The sequence below is a fragment of the Bradysia coprophila genome, unplaced genomic scaffold (assembly GCF_014529535.1).
Source record: "Bradysia coprophila strain Holo2 unplaced genomic scaffold, BU_Bcop_v1 contig_350, whole genome shotgun sequence".
Classification (NCBI taxonomy): domain Eukaryota; kingdom Metazoa; phylum Arthropoda; class Insecta; order Diptera; family Sciaridae; genus Bradysia; species Bradysia coprophila.
This window is the reverse complement of record NW_023503608.1, coordinates 3,146,139-3,166,189: the sequence shown is the minus strand read 5'-3', so window position 1 is coordinate 3,166,189 and position 20,051 is coordinate 3,146,139. Positions and strand designations below refer to the sequence as shown.

At 34.5% G+C, this 20,051-nt stretch overlaps 2 protein-coding genes across 2 annotated transcripts; both read right to left on the bottom strand.

Annotated features, from left to right (window-relative positions):
- Window positions 1-11,259: 11,259 nt before the first annotated feature.
- Window positions 11,260-13,056, bottom strand: LOC119080249 (mitochondrial chaperone BCS1-like). The gene is made up of 2 exons (XM_037188500.1): window positions 12,042-13,056; window positions 11,260-11,979 (listed from the first exon to the last, which is right to left on the bottom strand). The coding sequence occupies exons 1-2, from the start codon at window positions 12,823-12,825 to the stop codon at window positions 11,354-11,356; spliced, it is 1,410 nt and encodes a 469-aa protein (XP_037044395.1). The 5' UTR covers window positions 12,826-13,056; the 3' UTR covers window positions 11,260-11,353.
- A 3,359-nt stretch (window positions 13,057-16,415) lies between these two features.
- LOC119080248 (ankyrin-3) lies at window positions 16,416-20,051 on the bottom strand. The gene is made up of 5 exons (XM_037188499.1): window positions 19,288-20,051; window positions 18,216-18,903; window positions 17,815-18,150; window positions 17,653-17,756; window positions 16,416-17,595 (listed from the first exon to the last, which is right to left on the bottom strand). Exons 1-5 carry the CDS (start codon window positions 19,462-19,464, stop codon window positions 16,759-16,761), a joined length of 2,142 nt encoding a protein of 713 aa, XP_037044394.1. The 5' UTR covers window positions 19,465-20,051; the 3' UTR covers window positions 16,416-16,758.

Below are 20,051 nucleotides of genomic sequence, written 5' to 3'. Positions count from 1 at the left end.
ACATATCCTGATCAAGCCGAATTATCCAAATATACAGATTCTCAAAAATCTGTCTATTTTTTATTGAACCATAAAACTGACCCTACAGAACTTATTCGAAATAGATCACAAGTTTTATAAAATCTGTCTATTTTTAGTGTACCATATCCTGATCAAGCCGAATTTATCCAAAATAGACAGATCTCAAAAATCTGTCTATTTTTTAGTGAACCATAAACTGACCCTACAGAACTTTATTCGAAATAGATCAAGTTTTAAATCTGTCTATTTTTAGTGTACCATATCCTGATCAAGCGAATTTATCCAAAATAGACAGATTCATCAAAAATCTGTCATTTTTTATTGAACCATAAACTGACCTACAGAACTTATTCGAAATAGATCAAGTTTTATAATATCTGTCTAGCTTTAGTGTACATATCCTGTCACCGAATTTATCAAAATAGACAATTCTCAAAAATTCTGTTATTTTAGTGAACCATAAACTGACCCTACAGAACTTATTCGAAATAGATCAGTTTTATAAATCTGTCTAGTTTTAGTGTACCATATCCTGATGAAGCCGAATTTATCCAAAATCGAGATTCTCAAAAATTGTCTATTTTTATGAACATAAACTGACCCTAGAACTTATTCGAAATAGAATCAAGTTTTATAAATCTGTCTAGTTTTAGTGTTACCATATCATCTGATCAAGCGAATTATCCAAAATAGACAGATTCTCAAAAATCTGTCTATTTTTAGTGAAACATAAACTGACCCTAAGAACTTATTCGAAATAGATCAAGTTTTATAAATCTGTCTAGTTTTAGTGTACCATATCCTGATCAAGCCGAATTTATCCAAATAGACAGATTCTCAAAAATCTGATCCTTTTTATTGAAACCATAAACTGACACCTACAGTAACTTATTCACGAATAGAATCAAGTTTTATAAAATCTGTCTAGTTTTAGGTACCATATCCTGATCAAGCCGAATTTATCCAAAATAGACAGATTCTCAAAAATCGTCTATTTTTATTGAACCACTAAACTGACCCTACAGAACTTATTCGAAATAGATCAATTTTATAAATCTGTCTTAGTTTTAGTGTACCATATCCTGATCAAGCCGAATTTATCCAAAAATAGACAATTCTCAAAAATCTGTCTATTTTAGTGAACCATAAACTGACCCTACAGAACTTATTCCGAAATAGATCAAGTTTTTATAATCTGTCTATTTTAGGTACATATCCTGATACAGCCGAATTTATCCAAATTGCAATTCTCAAAAATCTGTCTATTTTTAGTGAACCATAAACTGACCCTATTGAACTATTCGAAATAGATCAAGTTTTATAAATCTGTCTAATTTTAGTGTACCATATCCTGATCAAGCCGAATTTATCCAAAATAGACAGATTCTCAAAAATCTGTCTATTTTTTTGAACCATAAACTGACCCTACAGAACTTATTCGAAATAGATCAAGTTTTATAAATCTGTTCTAGTTTTAGCTGTCATATCCTGATCCAACCGAATTTATCCAAAATAGACAGATTCTCAAAAATCTGTCTATTTTTAGTGAACCATAACTGAACCCTACAGAACTTATTCGAAATAGATCAAGTTTTATAAATCTGTCTAGTTTTAGTGTACCATTATCCTGATCAAGCCGAATTTATCCAAAATGACAGATCTCAAAAATCTGTCTATTTTTAGTGAACCATAAAACTGACCCTACAGAACTTATTCGAAATAGATCAAGTTTTATAAATCTGTCTATTTTTAGTGTACCATATCCTGATCAAGCCGAATTTTATACAAAATAGAAGATTCTCAAAAATCTGTCTATTTTTATTGAACCATAAACTGACCTACAGAACTTTGAGAATCTGTCTATTTTGGATAAATTCGCTTGATCAGGATATGGTACACAAACTAGACATTTATAAAACTTGATCTATTTCGAATAAGTTCTGTAGGGTCAGTTTATGGTTCAATAAAAATAGACAGATTTTTGAGAATCTGTCTATTTTGGATAAATTCGGCTTGATCAGGATATTACACTAAAAATAGACAGATTTATAAAACTTGATCTATTTCGAATAAGTTCTGTAGGGTCAGTTTATGGTTCAATAAAAATAGACAGATTTTTGAGAATCTGTCTATTTTGGATAAATTCGGCTTGATCAGGATATGGTACACTAAAAATAGACAGATTTATAAAACTTGATCTATTTCGAATAAGTTCTGTAGGGTCAGTTTATGGTTCACTAAAAATAGACAGATTTTCGAAAATCTGTCTATTTTGGATAAATTTGGCTTGGGCAGGTTATGGTTCACTAAAAACAAGACAGATTTATAAAAACTCGATCTATTTCGAATAAGTTCAGTAGGGTCAGTTTATGGTTCAATAAAAATAGACAGATTTTTGAGAATCTGCTATTTTGGATAAATTCGGCTTGATCAGGATATGGTACACTAAAACTAGACAGATTTATAAAACTTGATCCTATTTCGAATAAGTTCTGTAGGGTCAGTTTATGGTTCAATAAAAATAGACAGATTTTTGAGAATCTGTCTATTTTGGATAAATTCGGCTTGATCAGGATATGGTTACACTAAAACTAGACAGATTTATAAAACTTGATCTATTTCGAATAAGTTCTGTAGGGTCAGTTTATGGTTCAATAAAAATAGACAGATTTTTGAGAATCTGTCTATTTTGGATAAATTCGGCTTGATCAGGATATGGTACACTAAAATAGACAGATTTATAAAACTTGATCTATTTCGATATAAGTTCTGTGGGTCAGTTTATGGTTCACTAAAAATAGACAGATTTTCGAAAATCTGTCTATTTTGGATAAATTTGGCTTGGGCAGGTTATGGTTCACTAAAAACAAAGACAGATTTATAAAACTCGATCTATTTCGAATAAGTTCAGTAGGGTCAGTTTATGGTTCAATAAAAATAGACAGATTTTTGAGAATCTGTCTATTTTGGATAAATTCGGCTTGATCAGGATATGGTACACTAAAACTAGACAGATTTATAAAACTTGATCTATTTCGAATAAGTTCTGTAGGGTCAGTTTATGGTTCACTAAAAATAGACAGATTTTTGAAAATCTGTCTATTTTGGATAAATTCGGCTTGGTCAGGATATGGTACACTAAAATTAGACAGATTTTAGAAAATCTGTCTATTTTGGATAAATTCGGCTTGGTCAGGATATGGTACACTAAAATTAGACAGATTTTAGAAAATCTGTCTATTTTGGATACATTCGGCTTGGTCAGGATATGGTACACTAAAAATAGACAGATTTATGAAAATCTGCTATTTTTGAATAAATACAAACGTTTTGAAATTCACAAAACGAAAACCTTATTATATGAAAAAGTGATTTGAATTTCATTGAAAACATTTTATATGAAGCAATTTTTTTGAATGTTTTTATACATATTGAATTTTAGGTTTTTTTAGTTACAACTCACTTGTAAGGTTTTTTAGGTGTTGACTGTTAAAGACAATCAACCAACCGCAGTTGGATTATCAACCAGACAACTAGCAAGCAATCAAGCTGGTCGGCAGACCAGCAGGTCAGCAGACCAGCAGGTTAGCAAACCAGTTCGTGATCTGTTCTGAGCAGACCAGCTCGTGATCTAATCTGAGCAGTCCAGCTCTTGATCTGATCTGAGCAGACCAGCTCGTGATCTGATCTGAGCAGACCAGCTCGTAATATAATCTGAGCAGACAAGCTCGTGATCTGATCTGAGCAGACCAGCTCGTGATCTGATTGGGCTACCACACAGAACTAGTCTGCTTAGATCAGATCACGAACTGGTTTGCTAACCTGCTGGTCTGCTGACCTGCTGGTCTGCGACCAGCTTGATTGCTTGCTAGTTGTCTGGTTGATAATCCAACTGCGGTTGGTTGATTGTCTTTAACAGTCAACACCTAAAAAAACCTTACAAGTGAGTTGTAACTAAAAAAACCTAAAAATTCAATATGTATAAAAACATTCAAAAAAAATTGCTTCATATAAAATGTTTTCAATGAAATTCAAATCACTTTTTCATATAATAAGTTTTTCGTTTTGTGAATTTCAAACGTTTGTATTTATTCAAAAATAGCAGATTTTCATAAATCTGTCTATTTTTAGTGTACCATATCCTGACCAAGCCGAATGTATCCAAAATAGACAGATTTTCTAAAATCTGTCTAATTTTAGTGTACCATATCCTGACCAAGCCGAATTTATCCAAAATAGACAGATTTTCTAAAATCTGTCTAATTTTAGTGTACCATATCCTGACCAAGCCGAATTTATCCAAAATAGACAGATTTTCAAAAAATCTGTCTATTTTTAGTGAACCATAAACTGACCCTACAGAACTTATTCGAAATAGATCAAGTTTTATAAATCTGTCTATTTTTAGTTACCATATCCTGATCAAGCCGAATTTATCCAAAATAGACAGATTCTCAAAAATCTGTCTATTTTTATTGAACCATAAACTGACCCTACAGAACTTATTCGAAATAGATCAAGTTTTATAAATCTGTCTAGTTTTAGTGTACCATATCCTGATCAAGCCGAATTTATCCAAAATAGACAGATTCTCAAAAATCTGTCTATTTTTATTGAACCATAAACTGACCCTACTGAACTTATTCGAAATAGATCGAGTTTTATAAATCTGTCTTGTTTTTAGTGAACCATAACCTGCCCAAGCCAAATTTATCCAAAATAGACAGATTTTCGAAAATCTGTCTATTTTTAGTGAACCATAAACTGACCCTACAGAACTTATTCGAAATAGATCAAGTTTTATAAATCTGTCTATTTTTAGTGTACCATATCCTGATCAAGCCGAATTTATCCAAATAGACAGATTCTCAAAAATCTGTCTATTTTTATTGAACCATAAACTGACCCTACAGAACTTATTCGAAATAGATCAAGTTTTATAAATCTGTCTAGTTTTAGTGTACCATATCCTGATCAAGCCGAATTTATCCAAAATAGACAGATTCTCAAAAATCTGTCTATTTTATTGAACCATAAACTGACCCTACAGAACTTATTCGAAATAGATCAAGTTTTATAAATCTGTCTATTTTTAGTGTACCATATCCTGATCAAGCCGAATTTATCCAAAATAGACAGATTCTCAAAAATCTGTCTATTTTTATTGAACCATAAACTGACCCTACAGAACTTATTCGAAATAGATCAAGTTTTATAAATCTGTCTATTTTTAGTGTACCATATCCTGATCAAGCCGAATTTATCCAAAATAGACAGATTCTCAAAAATCTGTCTATTTTTATTGAACCATAAACTGACCCTACTGAACTTATTCGAAATAGATCGAGTTTTATAAATCTGTCTTGTTTTTAGTGAACCATAACCTGCCCAAGCCAAATTTATCCAAAATAGACAGATTTTCGAAAATCTGTCTATTTTTAGTGAACCATAAACTGACCCTACAGAACTTATTCGAAATAGATCAAGTTTTATAAATCTGTCTATTTTTAGTGTACCATATCCTGATCAAGCCGAATTTATCCAAAATAGACAGATTCTCAAAAATCTGTCTATTTTTATTGAACCATAAACTGACCCTACAGAACTTATTCGAAATAGATCAAGTTTTATAAATCTGTCTATTTTTAGTGTACCATATCCTGATCAAGCCGAATTTATCCAAAATAGACAGATTCTCAAAAATCTGTCTATTTTTATTGAACCATAAACTGACCCTACAGAACTTATTCGAAATAGATCAAGTTTTATAAATCTGTCTATTTTTAGTGTACCATATCCTGATCAAGCCGAATTTATCCAAAATAGCAGATTCTCAAAAATCTGTCTATTTTATTGAACCATAAACTGACCCTACTGAACTTATTCGAAATAGATCGAGTTTTATAAATCTGTCTTGTTTTTAGTGAACCATAACCTGCCCAAGCCAAATTTATCCAAAATAGACAGATTTTCGAAAATCTGTCTATTTTTAGTGAACCATAAACTGACCCTACAGAACTTATTCGAAATAGATCAAGTTTTATAAATCTGTCTATTTTTAGTGTACCATATCCTGATCAAGCCGAATTTATCCAAAATAGACAGATTCTCAAAAATCTGTCTATTTTTATTGAACCATAAACTGACCCTACAGAACTTATTCGAAATAGATCAAGTTTTATAAATCTGTCTATTTTTAGTGTACCATATCCTGATCAAGCCGAATTTATCCAAAATAGACAGATTCTCAAAAATCTGTCTATTTTTATTGAACCATAAACTGACCCTACAGAACTTATTCGAAATAGATCAAGTTTTATAAATCTGTCTATTTTTAGTGTACCATATCCTGATCAAGCCGAATTTATCCAAAATAGACAGATTCTCAAAAATCTGTCTATTTTTAGTGAACCATAAACTGACCCTACAGAACTTATTCGAAATAGATCAAGTTTTATAAATCTGTCTATTTTTAGTGTACCATATCCTGATCAAGCCGAATTTATCCAAAATAGACAGATTCTCAAAAATCTGTCTATTTTTATTGAACCATAAACTGACCCTACAGAACTTATTCGAAATAGATCAAGTTTTATATATCTGTCTAGTTTTAGTGTACCATATCCTGATCAAGCCGAATTTATCCAAAATAGACAGATTCTCAAAAATCTGTCTATTTTTAGTGAACCATAAACTGACCCTACAGAACTTATTCGAAATAGATCAAGTTTTATAAATCTGTCTAGTTTTAGTGTACCATATCCTGATGAAGCCGAATTTATCCAAAATAGCAGATTCTCAAAAATCTGTCTATTTTTAGTGAACCATAAACTGACCCTATTGAACTTATTCGAAATAGATCAAGTTTTATAAATCTGTCTAGTTTTAGTGTACCATATCCTGATCAAGCCGAATTTATCCAAAATAGACAGATTCTCAAAAATCTGTCTATTTTTAGTGAACCATAAACTGACCCTACAGAACTTATTCGAAATAGATCAAGTTTTATAAATCTGTCTATTTTTAGTGTACCATATCCTGATCAAGCCGAATTTATCCAAAATAGACAGATTCTCAAAAATCTGTCTATTTTTATTGAACCATAAACTGACCCTACATAACTTATTCGAAATAGATCAAGTTTTATAAATCTGTCTAGTTTTAGTGTACCATATCCTGATCAAGCCGAATTTATCCAAAATAGACAGATTCTCAAAAATCTGTCTATTTTTATTGAACCATAAACTGACCCTACAGAACTTATTCGAAATAGATCAAGTTTTATAAATCTGTCTAGTTTTAGTGTACCATATCCTGATCAAGCCGAATTTATCCAAAATAGACAGATTCTCAAAAATCTGTCTATTTTTAGTGAACCATAAACTGACCCTACAGAACTTATTCGAAATAGATCAAGTTTTATAAATCTGTCTAGTTTTAGTGTACCATATCCTGATCAAGCCGAATTTATCCAAAATAGCAGATTCTCAAAAATCTGTCTATTTTTAGTGAACCATAAACTGACCCTATTGAACTTATTCGAAATAGATCAAGTTTTATAAATCTGTCTAGTTTTAGTGTACCATATCCTGATCAAGCCGAATTTATCCAAAATAGACAGATTCTCAAAAATCTGTCTATTTTTATTGAACCATAAACTGACCCTACAGAACTTATTCGAAATAGATCAAGTTTTATAAATCTGTCTAGTTTTAGTGTACCATATCCTGATCAAGCCGAATTTATCCAAAATAGACAGATTCTCAAAAATCTGTCTATTTTTAGTGAACCATAAACTGACCCTACAGAACTTATTCGAAATAGATCAAGTTTTATAAATCTGTCTAGTTTTAGTGTACCATATCCTGATCAAGCCGAATTTATCCAAAATAGACAGATTCTCAAAAATCTGTCTATTTTTAGTGAACCATAAACTGACCCTACAGAACTTATTCGAAATAGATCAAGTTTTATAAATCTGTCTATTTTTAGTGTACCATATCCTGATCAAGCCGAATTTATACAAAATAGACAGATTCTCAAAAATCTGTCTATTTTTATTGAACCATAAACTGACCCTACAGAACTTATTCGAAATAGATCAAGTTTTATATATCTGTCTAGTTTTAGTGTACCATATCCTGATCAAGCCGAATTTATCCAAAATAGACAGATTCTCAAAAATCTGTCTATTTTTAGTGAACCATAAACTGACCCTACAGAACTTATTCGAAATAGATCAAGTTTTATAAATCTGTCTAGTTTTAGTGTACCATATCCTGATCAAGCCGAATTTATCCAAAATAGACAGATTCTCAAAAATCTGTCTATTTTTAGTGAACCATGAACTGACCCTAAAGAACTTATTCGAAATAGATCAAGTTTTATAAATCTGTCTAGTTTTAGTGTACCATATCCTGATCAAGCCGAATTTATCCAAAATAGCAGATTCTCAAAAATCTGTCTATTTTTATTGAACCATAAACTGACCCTATTGAACTTATTCGAAATAGATCAAGTTTTATAAATCTGTCTATTTTTAGTGTACCATATCCTGATCAAGCCGAATTTATCCAAAATAGACAGATTCTCAAAAATCTGTCTATTTTTAGTGAACCATAAACTGACCCTACAGAACTTATTCGAAATAGATCAAGTTTTATAAATCTGTCTAGTTTTAGTGTACCATATCCTGATCAAGCCGAATTTATCCAAAATAGACAGATTCTCAAAAATCTGTCTATTTTTATTGAACCATGAACTGACCCTAAAGAACTTATTCGAAATAGATCAAGTTTTATAAATCTGTCTAGTTTTAGTGTACCATATCCTGATCAAGCCGAATTTATCCAAAATAGCAGATTCTCAAAAATCTGTCTATTTTTATTGAACCATAAACTGACCCTATTGAACTTATTCGAAATAGATCAAGTTTTATAAATCTGTCTAGTTTTAGTGTACCATATCCTGATCAAGCCGAATTTATCCAAAATAGACAGATTCTCAAAAATCTGTCTATTTTTATTGAACCATAAACTGACCCTACAGAACTTATTCGAAATAGATCAAGTTTTATAAATCTGTCTAGTTTTAGTGTACCATATCCTGATCAAGCCGAATTTATCCAAAATAGACAGATTCTCAAAAATCTGTCTATTTTTATTGAACCATAAACTGACCCTACAGAACTTATTCGAAATAGATCAAGTTTTATAAATCTGTCTAGTTTTAGTGTACCATATCCTGATCAAGCCGAATTTATCCAAAATAGACAGATTCTCAAAAATCTGTCTATTTTTAGTGAACCATAAACTGACCCTACAGAACTTATTCGAAATAGATCAAGTTTTATAAATCTGTCTAGTTTTAGTGTACCATATCCTGATCAAGCCGAATTTATCCAAAATAGACAGATTCTCAAAAATCTGTCTATTTTTATTGAACCATAAACTGACCCTACAGAACTTATTCGAAATAGATCAAGTTTTATAAATCTGTCTAGTTTTAGTGTACCATATCCTGATCAAGCCGAATTTATCCAAAATAGCAGATTCTCAAAAATCTGTCTATTTTTATTGAACCATAAACTGACCCTATTGAACTTATTCGAAATAGATCAAGTTTTATAAATCTGTCTAGTTTTAGTGTACCATATCCTGATCAAGCCGAATTTATCCAAAATAGACAGATTCTCAAAAATCTGTCTATTTTTATTGAACCATAAACTGACCCTACAGAACTTATTCGAAATAGATCAAGTTTTATAAATCTGTCTAGTTTTAGTGTACCATATCCTGATCAAGCCGAATTTATCCAAAATAGACAGATTCTCAAAAATCTGTCTATTTTTATTGAACCATAAACTGACCCTACAGAACTTATTCGAAATAGATCAAGTTTTATAAATCTGTCTATTTTTAGTGTACCATATCCTGATCAAGCCGAATTTATCCAAAATAGACAGATTCTCAAAAATCTGTCTATTTTTAGTGAACCATAAACTGACCCTACAGAACTTATTCGAAATAGATCAAGTCTTATAAATCTGTCTAGTTTTAGTGTACCATATCCTGATCAAGCCGAATTTATCCAAAATAGACAGATTCTCAAAAATCTGTCTATTTTTAGTGAACCATAAACTGACCCTAAAGAACTTATTCGAAATAGATCGAGTTTTATAAATCTGTCTAGTTTTAGTGTACCATATCCTGATCAAGCCGAATTTATCCAAAATAGACAGATTCTCAAAAATCTGTCTATTTTTATTGAACCATAAACTGACCCTACAGAACTTATTCGAAATAGATCAAGTTTTATAAATCTGTCTAGTTTTAGTGTACCATATCCTGATCAAGCCGAATTTATCCAAAATAGACAGATTCTCAAAAATCTGTCTATTTTTAGTGAACCATAAACTGACCCTACAGAACTTATTCGAAATAGATCAAGTTTTATAAATCTGTCTAGTTTTAGTGTACCATATCCTGATCAAGCCGAATTTATCCAAAATAGACAGATTCTCAAAAATCTGTCTATTTTTATTGAACCATAAACTGACCCTACAGAACTTATTCGAAATAGATCAAGTTTTATAAATCTGTCTAGTTTTAGTGTACCATATCCTGATCAAGCCGAATTTATCCAAAATAGACAGATTCTCAAAAATCTGTCTATTTTTAGTGAACCATAAACTGACCCTATTGAACTTATCCGAAATAGATCGAGTTTTATAAATCTGTCTAGTTTTTAGTGAACCATAACCTGCCCAAGCCAAATTTATCCATATTGCTTAAAATAAATTTTTTTATATTGATAATAATAATATTCATTTTCTAGATTTGCTTAAAATAAATTTTTATATTAATAATATTCATTTTCTAGAGTTTTTTTATATCTCAATTTTCATGATTGCCTTAAGATTGGACTTGAGCTACCAGGAGACATTTTAGATTAAAAAAACTGAAAATATTTTTTTTCTTCATATAAAAAAAGTTTTACTTTTTCAAAAGTTTTACTTTTTCAACTTCCATACGTTTTCTCACCCAACTTCACACTACTGTCAAATAAAGCAAAAATTGAAAAATTTAAATTTTGCCTATCTCACGGAGTACTTTTTTGGTAAGAGGAAATCAAGCATTAGTTCCGCCTTTCAAAAGGAACAGATCGGTTTCGTGGCTCTCTTATAAATCGATTGACGCAGCGCAACGCACGGTAATCCAAGCACCAGAACAGACATAGTCTATTAGTTTTGCCTTTTATTTAGGAGCACGATGAATACAAAATTTAATTAACTTCAACAATTTGACTAAGAATACATGGCCAATGATCCACATCAAAAATAAATATGGCCCAGTTCTTTGTTGCTCTTGCAGATCTCAACCAGCATATCCACATCCTGCAGATTATCTTCCGGCGTATGTTTGTGTTTCAGGAAAACACCTTGAATCTGTGCAACACTTGGATTACATTTGAGTTTCGTTACAGCTTTGGCGAAAGTCTCCGCAACACCCTCACCGCAGTCCGGATAGAATCTGCGAAAGAACGCTATAATTTGATGCTCATCGGGGTAATCAATCAATTGTCTCATGTCAATCCGACCGGGGCGTATCAAGGCCGAGTCCAATTTCTCGATCTGATTTGTTGTCATGAACACAATGTAATCTTCTTCTGATGCCACTCCATCGATTGCATTTAACATGCCACTGAAACTTAGTAAACCTTTCGCTTCTCTGTACTTAAGTTTTCCAGAGAGTCCGTTGACATCTTCACTATTTGCCTCGTCCTGCACTCGCGGTACAAACACGGCATCAATATCCTCGAACAGTAAGATGGCATTTTTATTGATTGATGCCATCGCATCGTTCAAACTCTCATCGGTTAGCTGTTGATTCGAGAGCTGCACCTCGTAGATGTCGTAGCCGATTTGTCCGGCGATTGCCTTTACGAAACTGGTCTTACCTAACAAAGAAATTTCTCTGTGACGTTTTTGTTCTAATAACTGTAAAACATTAAAAGCTTACCGCATCCAGGAGGACCGTACAGCAAATAACCACGACGATACGGAATTCCCCTCTCTTTGTACCATTCTCTGCTTTCGATAAATTCGTTCAGATCCACTTGGATGACATCCGTAATTCCATCCTTTAGAACAATTGATGACAGGGGACGTGGTTGAAATCGTCGAACGTTTTGGAAGTTACGAATTCTCGAAGAATATTTGAAGTAATTGATTTGTTTCGACGGTTTCTTTTCAATGTTATTTCGTGCTTCGTCTAACATCTCAATCAACATTTGCTTGTTTCTCGTACCGTAAGCAGTGATTGTGTAGGTCTCAGTCGGTATGTGGAAGCTTTTAAGTTCTGGGATGATTTTGCGAGTGACACCAATCAAAGTTCTCTTGTAAAAAAAGAATACTCGCTGATTGTGTTGCAGCGGGTCGAGTTGTTTCTTGATATTGCATGTATTTTCTTCTACGTTTTCCAATCGATCCTCGTCCAACTCAAACATATCTTCAAAATCGAATCGCTCTATTCTATTAATCGATTTATTTAAAATGTCTCGTGCAATCCGAAAATGACATAAGTTCCGACCGCAATTATGTTTTATCAAATGATTCAGCCAATTTACCACATTCGTGTTCGTTCCAGCGCGGCTCTGTATCTGGATGCTTGTTGTAAACGATCTTGAGAAAATACGAACAACAACACCAGATATTTTGACCAAGAGATCTTTCAAGATAAATGCTATAACTACGCTGAGAGCCAGCGTCGTCGACCAGGCGAATAAATATGCTTTATCATCCATTTTTTCTCAGCGTTATCAATGATCTACTTTAATCGGAATATTTTCTGATTAATTTACGATCGTCCAGTGCCGAAAGACAGAACTGGTCCTAGTTTCAGTATGATATGAATGTGGATCGAAATATTAGTATTCACTGAAGTTAAATAAATCAAAATGCTGAACGAGCAATGAATGGCTGCGATGAACAAATATAAACTAAAGTGGCATTGTTAGCTTGGCGGCAGGATTTTTTCGCTTCTTCGTTGCTGTCCAAAGTGAAGTTGGCTCGAATCGAATTGATTTAGAGCGTTTAAAAGTAGGAACATTAACATTAGGTTGTTCACGGATATGGAGAACAAGTTAAATTTAACTGATCTTTTTGGGCCAAATAAACATTAAGAATAGTTCAGTTAATTCATATTTGTATACAATTCCGGTAATTTTGAATTTTGACCCAAAGATTAATCAAAACTAACAACTGGTCAGAAATCGCTCTCTTTGAACATTGTGCGGTGAGCCGCCAGCTGTTGATTCTATTTAACATTTTAGCTGCTAGACGAGCCAGACCATTTTTGTTATCGAGAGCCACCATAGAGATACCACTAAATATTTTGAGGGATTCTTTTGAAAATCCACCTATCAAAATCGGACCCATTTCGTCTGAAATGGATATATACATGGTTTGAAAGGTCTTTGCCAGTAGACCTCAAAACAGGCCTCACATGGTTGCTGGTGGAAGATGTCCGAATTAGGAAAAATAGTGTTTTTTATCCGAATTTTTTGGCCGTTATAAATGATTGTTCCGGGTGAGATTGGGCTCGTTGGAAAGCTGAGCTTAAGTACTTTCGGGTAATGCCTAGTTTGATTAGATTCATTGATATATGTTTGCAAAAATTTGCAAGAAAAATTTTCAAAATCTGTGTGAACTTTATACAGGTCTGGGTTGGTACTGATGACGCTTAATGTGAACCTAACACGCTAGTCGTAACATACATTGTCTAAGCTTTCCGTTGATACCTCATTTGTAGTGCTGGTGATTGCCGAAATAACAGAATATTTTGTTAGTACAACCGCTACTCGTAAAACTCGCCAGCAATCCCCAGCACTGCAAATGAGGTATCAATGGAAAGCTTAGACAATGCGTGTTACGACTAGCATGTTAGGTTCACATTAAGCGTCAGCAGTACCAGCCCAGACCTGTCTAAGGTTCACACAGATTTTGAAAATTTTTCTTGCAAATTTTTGGAAACATAAATCAATGAATCTAATCAAACTATGCATGACCCGAAAGTACTTAAGCTCAGCTTTCCAACGAGCCCAATCTCACCCGGAACGATCATTTATAACGGCCACAAAATTCGGATAAAAAACACTATTTTTCCAACTTCGGAGATCTTCCACCAGCAACCAGGTGTGGCTCGAGACTGTGTGAGGCCTGTTTTAAGGTCTACTGGCAAAGACCTTTCAAACCATGTATATATCAATCCCAGACGAAATGGGTCCGATTTTGATAGGTGGATTTTGAAAAGAATCCCTCTTTGTAATAGCAGAGATGACATCCTGTTTCGGACCATTTTATTTTGCAAAGGATGCCGAGTCGAAGGCAAGGTAAACATAAGTTATTTTATCACATACGCGCGGTGTTCGGATGTCAAAATTACTTAACTAGAAGAATAATTCAAAAATTACACTTCAGGTCTATGTTGTTGTCTCGTTTTCGCTTATGTGATAAAATAGAGTACACACTTGTCATTATCAGTCTCGGCAAGCCTCGACTTCACAGAAGGCTTAGTGAGTTAAAATAACTGGCTGAAACCCTTACACCTGCAAAAATAAGAAGCTTTAAACAAGGACGTAATCTACGACTGTTGAAAATATCTAGATGAGATTGTGTTGGTCGATATGATCAAGTGGGAGCAAACGGTTTTCCCAACTCTTGTCTCGTAGCAAATATTGGTCCGAATGAAAAACTAATTACTCTTCCGGCGTCCTGAGGACATTTGCTATACGCTAACACTTTATTTTACTAAAATCCTCCGAGAAAATTTTAATTATTTTCCTCTTGATATTACTAACATTGGATATCTTTTAACGACATATATTCGCGACATAGCGAAGCGTGTTTCTATTGAATAATAAAATAATAGTAGACGATAAAAAATGACTACCGTAGTAACGTTCCAGATGCTGTTCCAGCGGCCCTCAGAAAGAAGGAAAAAATCTATATTTTGGCAGCAACTTTTTTTCCAAGACTTCTGTAGGCTTGTAGCCCAGAAGTACTGGGCTCATTTATATGTGCAACGATAGTGGGTGAGACCAGATACAACACTCTATACTCAATTCCGCGGAACATCGATGCTGCAGAGAATCCAGACTCTCTGAACATTCACTATATTTTTAGTCAAAACTCTCGTGGATCTACTAGCACCAAGCGGTGCATATACTGTACCTGTAGGTCTTCCCAAGGCCGACATTCGTACAACATTACAACAATTTTTTTTTGAGCTATTGCCGAAAAACTGTTTTCCCCACCTTATGACATGTCTTTACTTTTGAGCGCTTTTCACAGAAAATAATTTTTTTTAGAAAAAGTGAAAGATATGTGTTTCATAGAATTGAAAGACGAATCCAACGAACTATCACTCATTAAAATCGGAGACCGCTTGTTCCCAAAGTTAAAAAAATCACCTGAAGATTTGGCGATATCACTCTTAAGTTTTGTAGGTCAGAACAAAGAAAAAAAACAAATGCCGACGAGCTTTTCAATAATTTATATTTATAAACGTCGATATTGCTAGGTCATCAAGATTTTAAAACATTTTTTCGTAATACAATTTTGAATAACATTTTTTCATTTAAATAAATTCAGTCGGAAATAATTCGACAAACAAACACGACACCGTGTATGACTAGGGCTGTCCAAATTCAATTCGGAAATTTTAGCTTTCAGTTTAAGCCCGTAGCAACGGTTAAATCATAATTTAATAGAACTCACCCGTTCCTATATCGGGGTCGTAGCTGAATGATATGTCTCCTTAGATTCTTGTGTTGATTTATCTAGGCCTGAAAGAATTTTCTGAAATTATATATGGGTTGTGAGCTCCATAATTTTGAAAGTTGTTTGGAGGAGTCATCGACTCAATTGTTGTAAATTGTTCAAGAAAACATTCCTCTAACGAGATCGAACAATGTATACAATCGTTGAGAAAATAATCTAACCGAACTTCCTTAGCAACTTTCAAGCCATTTATCAATTAGATTTTAATTGTACTCCGAGACGTATATCTTCGAGCTACGGCCCAGCACCGTTGGATACAGATGAGTTGTGTAAATTGTTTACAAATTAGTTTTGATGTAACAGTGAACTGATCACAGATAAGAACTCACTGAGAACGATTTATAATTCCAGTTACTTCCAAAGAAAAGATTAAAAAAAGTCACATTACACAATCACATTGCACGACTCGGATATTGCCCAGACGCGTTGTGTGAATAAACAAACAAAAAGTGAATGTATTGGACCAGACCCCACAAATCACACAAATACAAGTGGTTTTCACTGGACTCTAGTCAAAATCGATTTGTGAGTTGACTTCACTTGTGAATGTTAATGCACATGTATCCGATGTGGTGCAATTCAATCGCTTTCCTTCACACAGTCCATTGTGATAGCGCGTTATTAGACACATCAATTTTGTATTAGTAGACACACAGACGATTAATGAATTCACTCCGGACAGGATGTGAACATAAATTGTTGAAACGGCACATGTTTTGTGCACTGACACATACATTGTTGCCGAAAAATGAAACATATTTAACCCATGCACATATAAACGTTCCAAATAAGACTGTACAGTCCACCCGTTTCACTATATATACCGCTACGTAATGTACATTATACATTCAAAACAGCGAACATTTATGCATTTACAGTAATTATACAATTGCTATCTAAGCCTCAAAGCTTAGCATGTACTCCTTTAAGGGTCCTGGTAAATTCAATTTGTTTATGTTCAATGCCATTTTATGGTTCAGACTTTTGTACACTGATTGTCGACAGATCTGTTTCAATGTTCTGGGCTGTTTATACAAACTTGTTATCAACGATATCAGATTCTCCGTTGATTTGTTGGGCACCTGTGCCACATAGAAATTGTGTAAACTTTTCAGGCAGTTGTATAGCGGTTCATGGCACATGGAGTAGTAAAATAGATGAATGATGCGTGCGAATGCGCGATTCGGATCGGTGAGAAGGAATTCCTTTTTCGTGATCAGGATGATGTAGTAGAACAGGGTGTAACGTGAATTGGTGCGAAATGAGCCGCGGAAACCGGACGACGTGTCATTGCCGTCCGACGAGCAACCATAATTGACGTGCTGTCCGCGTAAGCTGTAATGGTCAACGATTGCATTCCGTACGATGGCACTGCCGGCGGTAACTTTGCCATTCAGCACATCATTTGGATCCGCTCCGTATAAAATCAGAATCTTTGCCAATTCGTACACACTCAACATGTCGTTGCAGTTGCGTAAATTTTGCACCATATCCATGACGGATTGAAGGACGTGCTGATATGTGATATTACAGTCTAGGCCATGCTGTAGTAGTAGTAGCAGAATGTTTTTGATGAAATCGAAATTGTTGAGCTTCTGTGTCTCACAGTGCAGGGTAAAATTTTCGCTGACAGTGAATATTAATACGTGCAGTGGCGTGAGATTGGATCGATATGAGCAATTGGGATTTGCACCATGCTGCAGCAGAATGCGTATGCAATTCAGGAAACAAACCTAAGAAGAGAGTCGATCATTTTGGTTCCAATGGATCGTATGCGATCGTCAGTCTACCTTTTTTGTGTGAGTAAAATGATGAAGCTGATCCTTGTTAATGAGTGGGACCAAGCAAATTATAATAGGAACGGATCCATCCCGACCAACAATATTCGGATCACCTAGAAGAAAAAAGTTCGTCGAAAATGCAAAATCAAATGGACGTAGAAACCGACTCACCATCTTCTTTTATCAACATGCTCAGTAGCTCGTAGCACACTTCCCAGTCTGTACGAACATGTCGAAACACACAGGCTAACGCACTATTTCCAGCTTGATTTATGGAGTTCTTAGCACCATTTTGCAACAGAAATCGTACCAAATGTAGCACATCCCATTTGTTCCACTTGTCGTAACCAAAACGTGCCTCTTCTAGTGCATACCGAACAATGAGTGCGTGCAGTGGAGTGTTACCCAGCGAATCTGGCTCATTAATTAGTTCTTTGCATCCCCGTTCTAGCAGTATTCGTAATGTAGAAAGTGTGTCTTCTGCCGATTTTCTGGCAGCAACAATCACTGGAAAATAAATTAAAAATTGTAGAACCACAGACCTGGGGATGCATTCAGTGTCTAGTACTCACCAACATGCAGCAATGTCATTTGCTGCGTACACGTTCTGACTGTAGTAATAGCTCCATGCTGAATGAGCAACTCCAAAAACCTTCCGTCATGCAAAACCGCTTGATGAATCGGGTAATACTCGTCCTTAATCAAATTTATCTCTTCCGATCGCGTAATCACCAACTGCTGAACGCATTTCCATGCACCACGTTCGCAGGCCAGGTGCAACAATGGCTTTTTCACTCGAAACGGTACCCAAGGTTCTTCCATTTTCTGCGACAATATGTTCAGCACACCGATTTGATCGCCATCGATCGCATAGCACACAGCATTTTGCAGTTTCGTATTGTACCGTTCATTGTTCGACGTCGATGGGATTTGTTGCAACAGTTTAGACATATCATCATCGTCGTGCACCGGAACCGGATGCCGACGGTGAACACTCGCCTCGCAATTGTTACAATGCGGACCGGGGAAACACATTCTTGCCTCTGTGTCGATGCGCGCTCCGTATTTCAACAACAACTCCACACATTCTTCGTTGCCCTTCAGACAGGCTATGTGAAGTGGCAGTGAGCATGGGCTGCGATTTACATCCGGCCGATGACGTTGCAATATCCAACGAAGTAATTCGACGTGATTTAAACCAACACTTTTTTGGAGAAGATTGTATCCGGACTCGTCGTGCACCGTTAGAATATTTTCGTACTGAAACGGGAAATTTCAATTTTTCTGAATTGAACTCTTTGAAACGTATGAAAGAATTGGATTGCTCGTCGACTGAAGGCTAACCGTAGCTTTATTTGAGATGATTTAAGCAACAGTCAGCCTTTAGTCTTCTCACGAGGTGGTAATGAAAAATTACTTGTACCGAAAAATTGAACGCATAGGATCTCGATTACAAATCGAACAAACAAGAATTTTTTCCCCTGTTGAACTCGTGACTTGTTTTCCTTGAAAAACTTTCAAAATTTTGATCTGATAGGGTCAACGGTCAACCACAATTTGAAAGTATAGTTTACATTGGTATCGTAAGCAGAGTTGAACTCATTTCTAAAAATGTCTTGCCTTCCGACCAGCATGCATACTTACTTTAGCTATTTGACATAGTAGACCCTCCAATGTTTGCATTGATATTTTCGGATTGGCTCGAAGTATTTCAAAAACTGTTTGAATTTTGTCGATAGACGTTTCCGACACTTTTCCATTATGATTCGATAGCAGTAGAGCGCTGCCCGAACGAAATACTTGACTTACTGATCCGCCCATCGTTCGTAGCCGAATAAATTGGAAAAAATCCTGCTTGGTGACGTTGTATCCGAAAAACGAATCTCAGGAGCACACAAAATATTATCTAAATTGGATCAACAGCTTCACATTCATCGTCGTCGTCGCACAACTTCGGGTGATTGTTCAATTGAAATGTTAACTCATATTTATCATCAGCCGTACTGAATTAGGTCAATCAGATCAATATACTGTTTCCGCTGAGATTTTTTCTCCTTTCAATTTATCTTATAGAAAGGTTGCTTCAATGCACAATTTACTTCCAGTGTTGAAATGTTGTATCCATTACGATAAACATTGGTGGAAGATTTTCTTAGTTTTTAGTCTTTACAAGTGATTTATCTGTAACTTGAATGAAAACGAGAATTTCGATTCTAACACAGAATTGATTCACATCATAACTACCGCTAGTAATGCGGACCATCAAACTTAGATTCGGATTCGGTGGTCTATCCACAAAAAAAAAATATTGGACTCGGATTCTGTATTTTTTAGTGCAACGCAATTTGTTAGAAATGATTATTGTTTTGAGACAAAAATTTTCACGATTGACGTATAGGCAGTCTTCT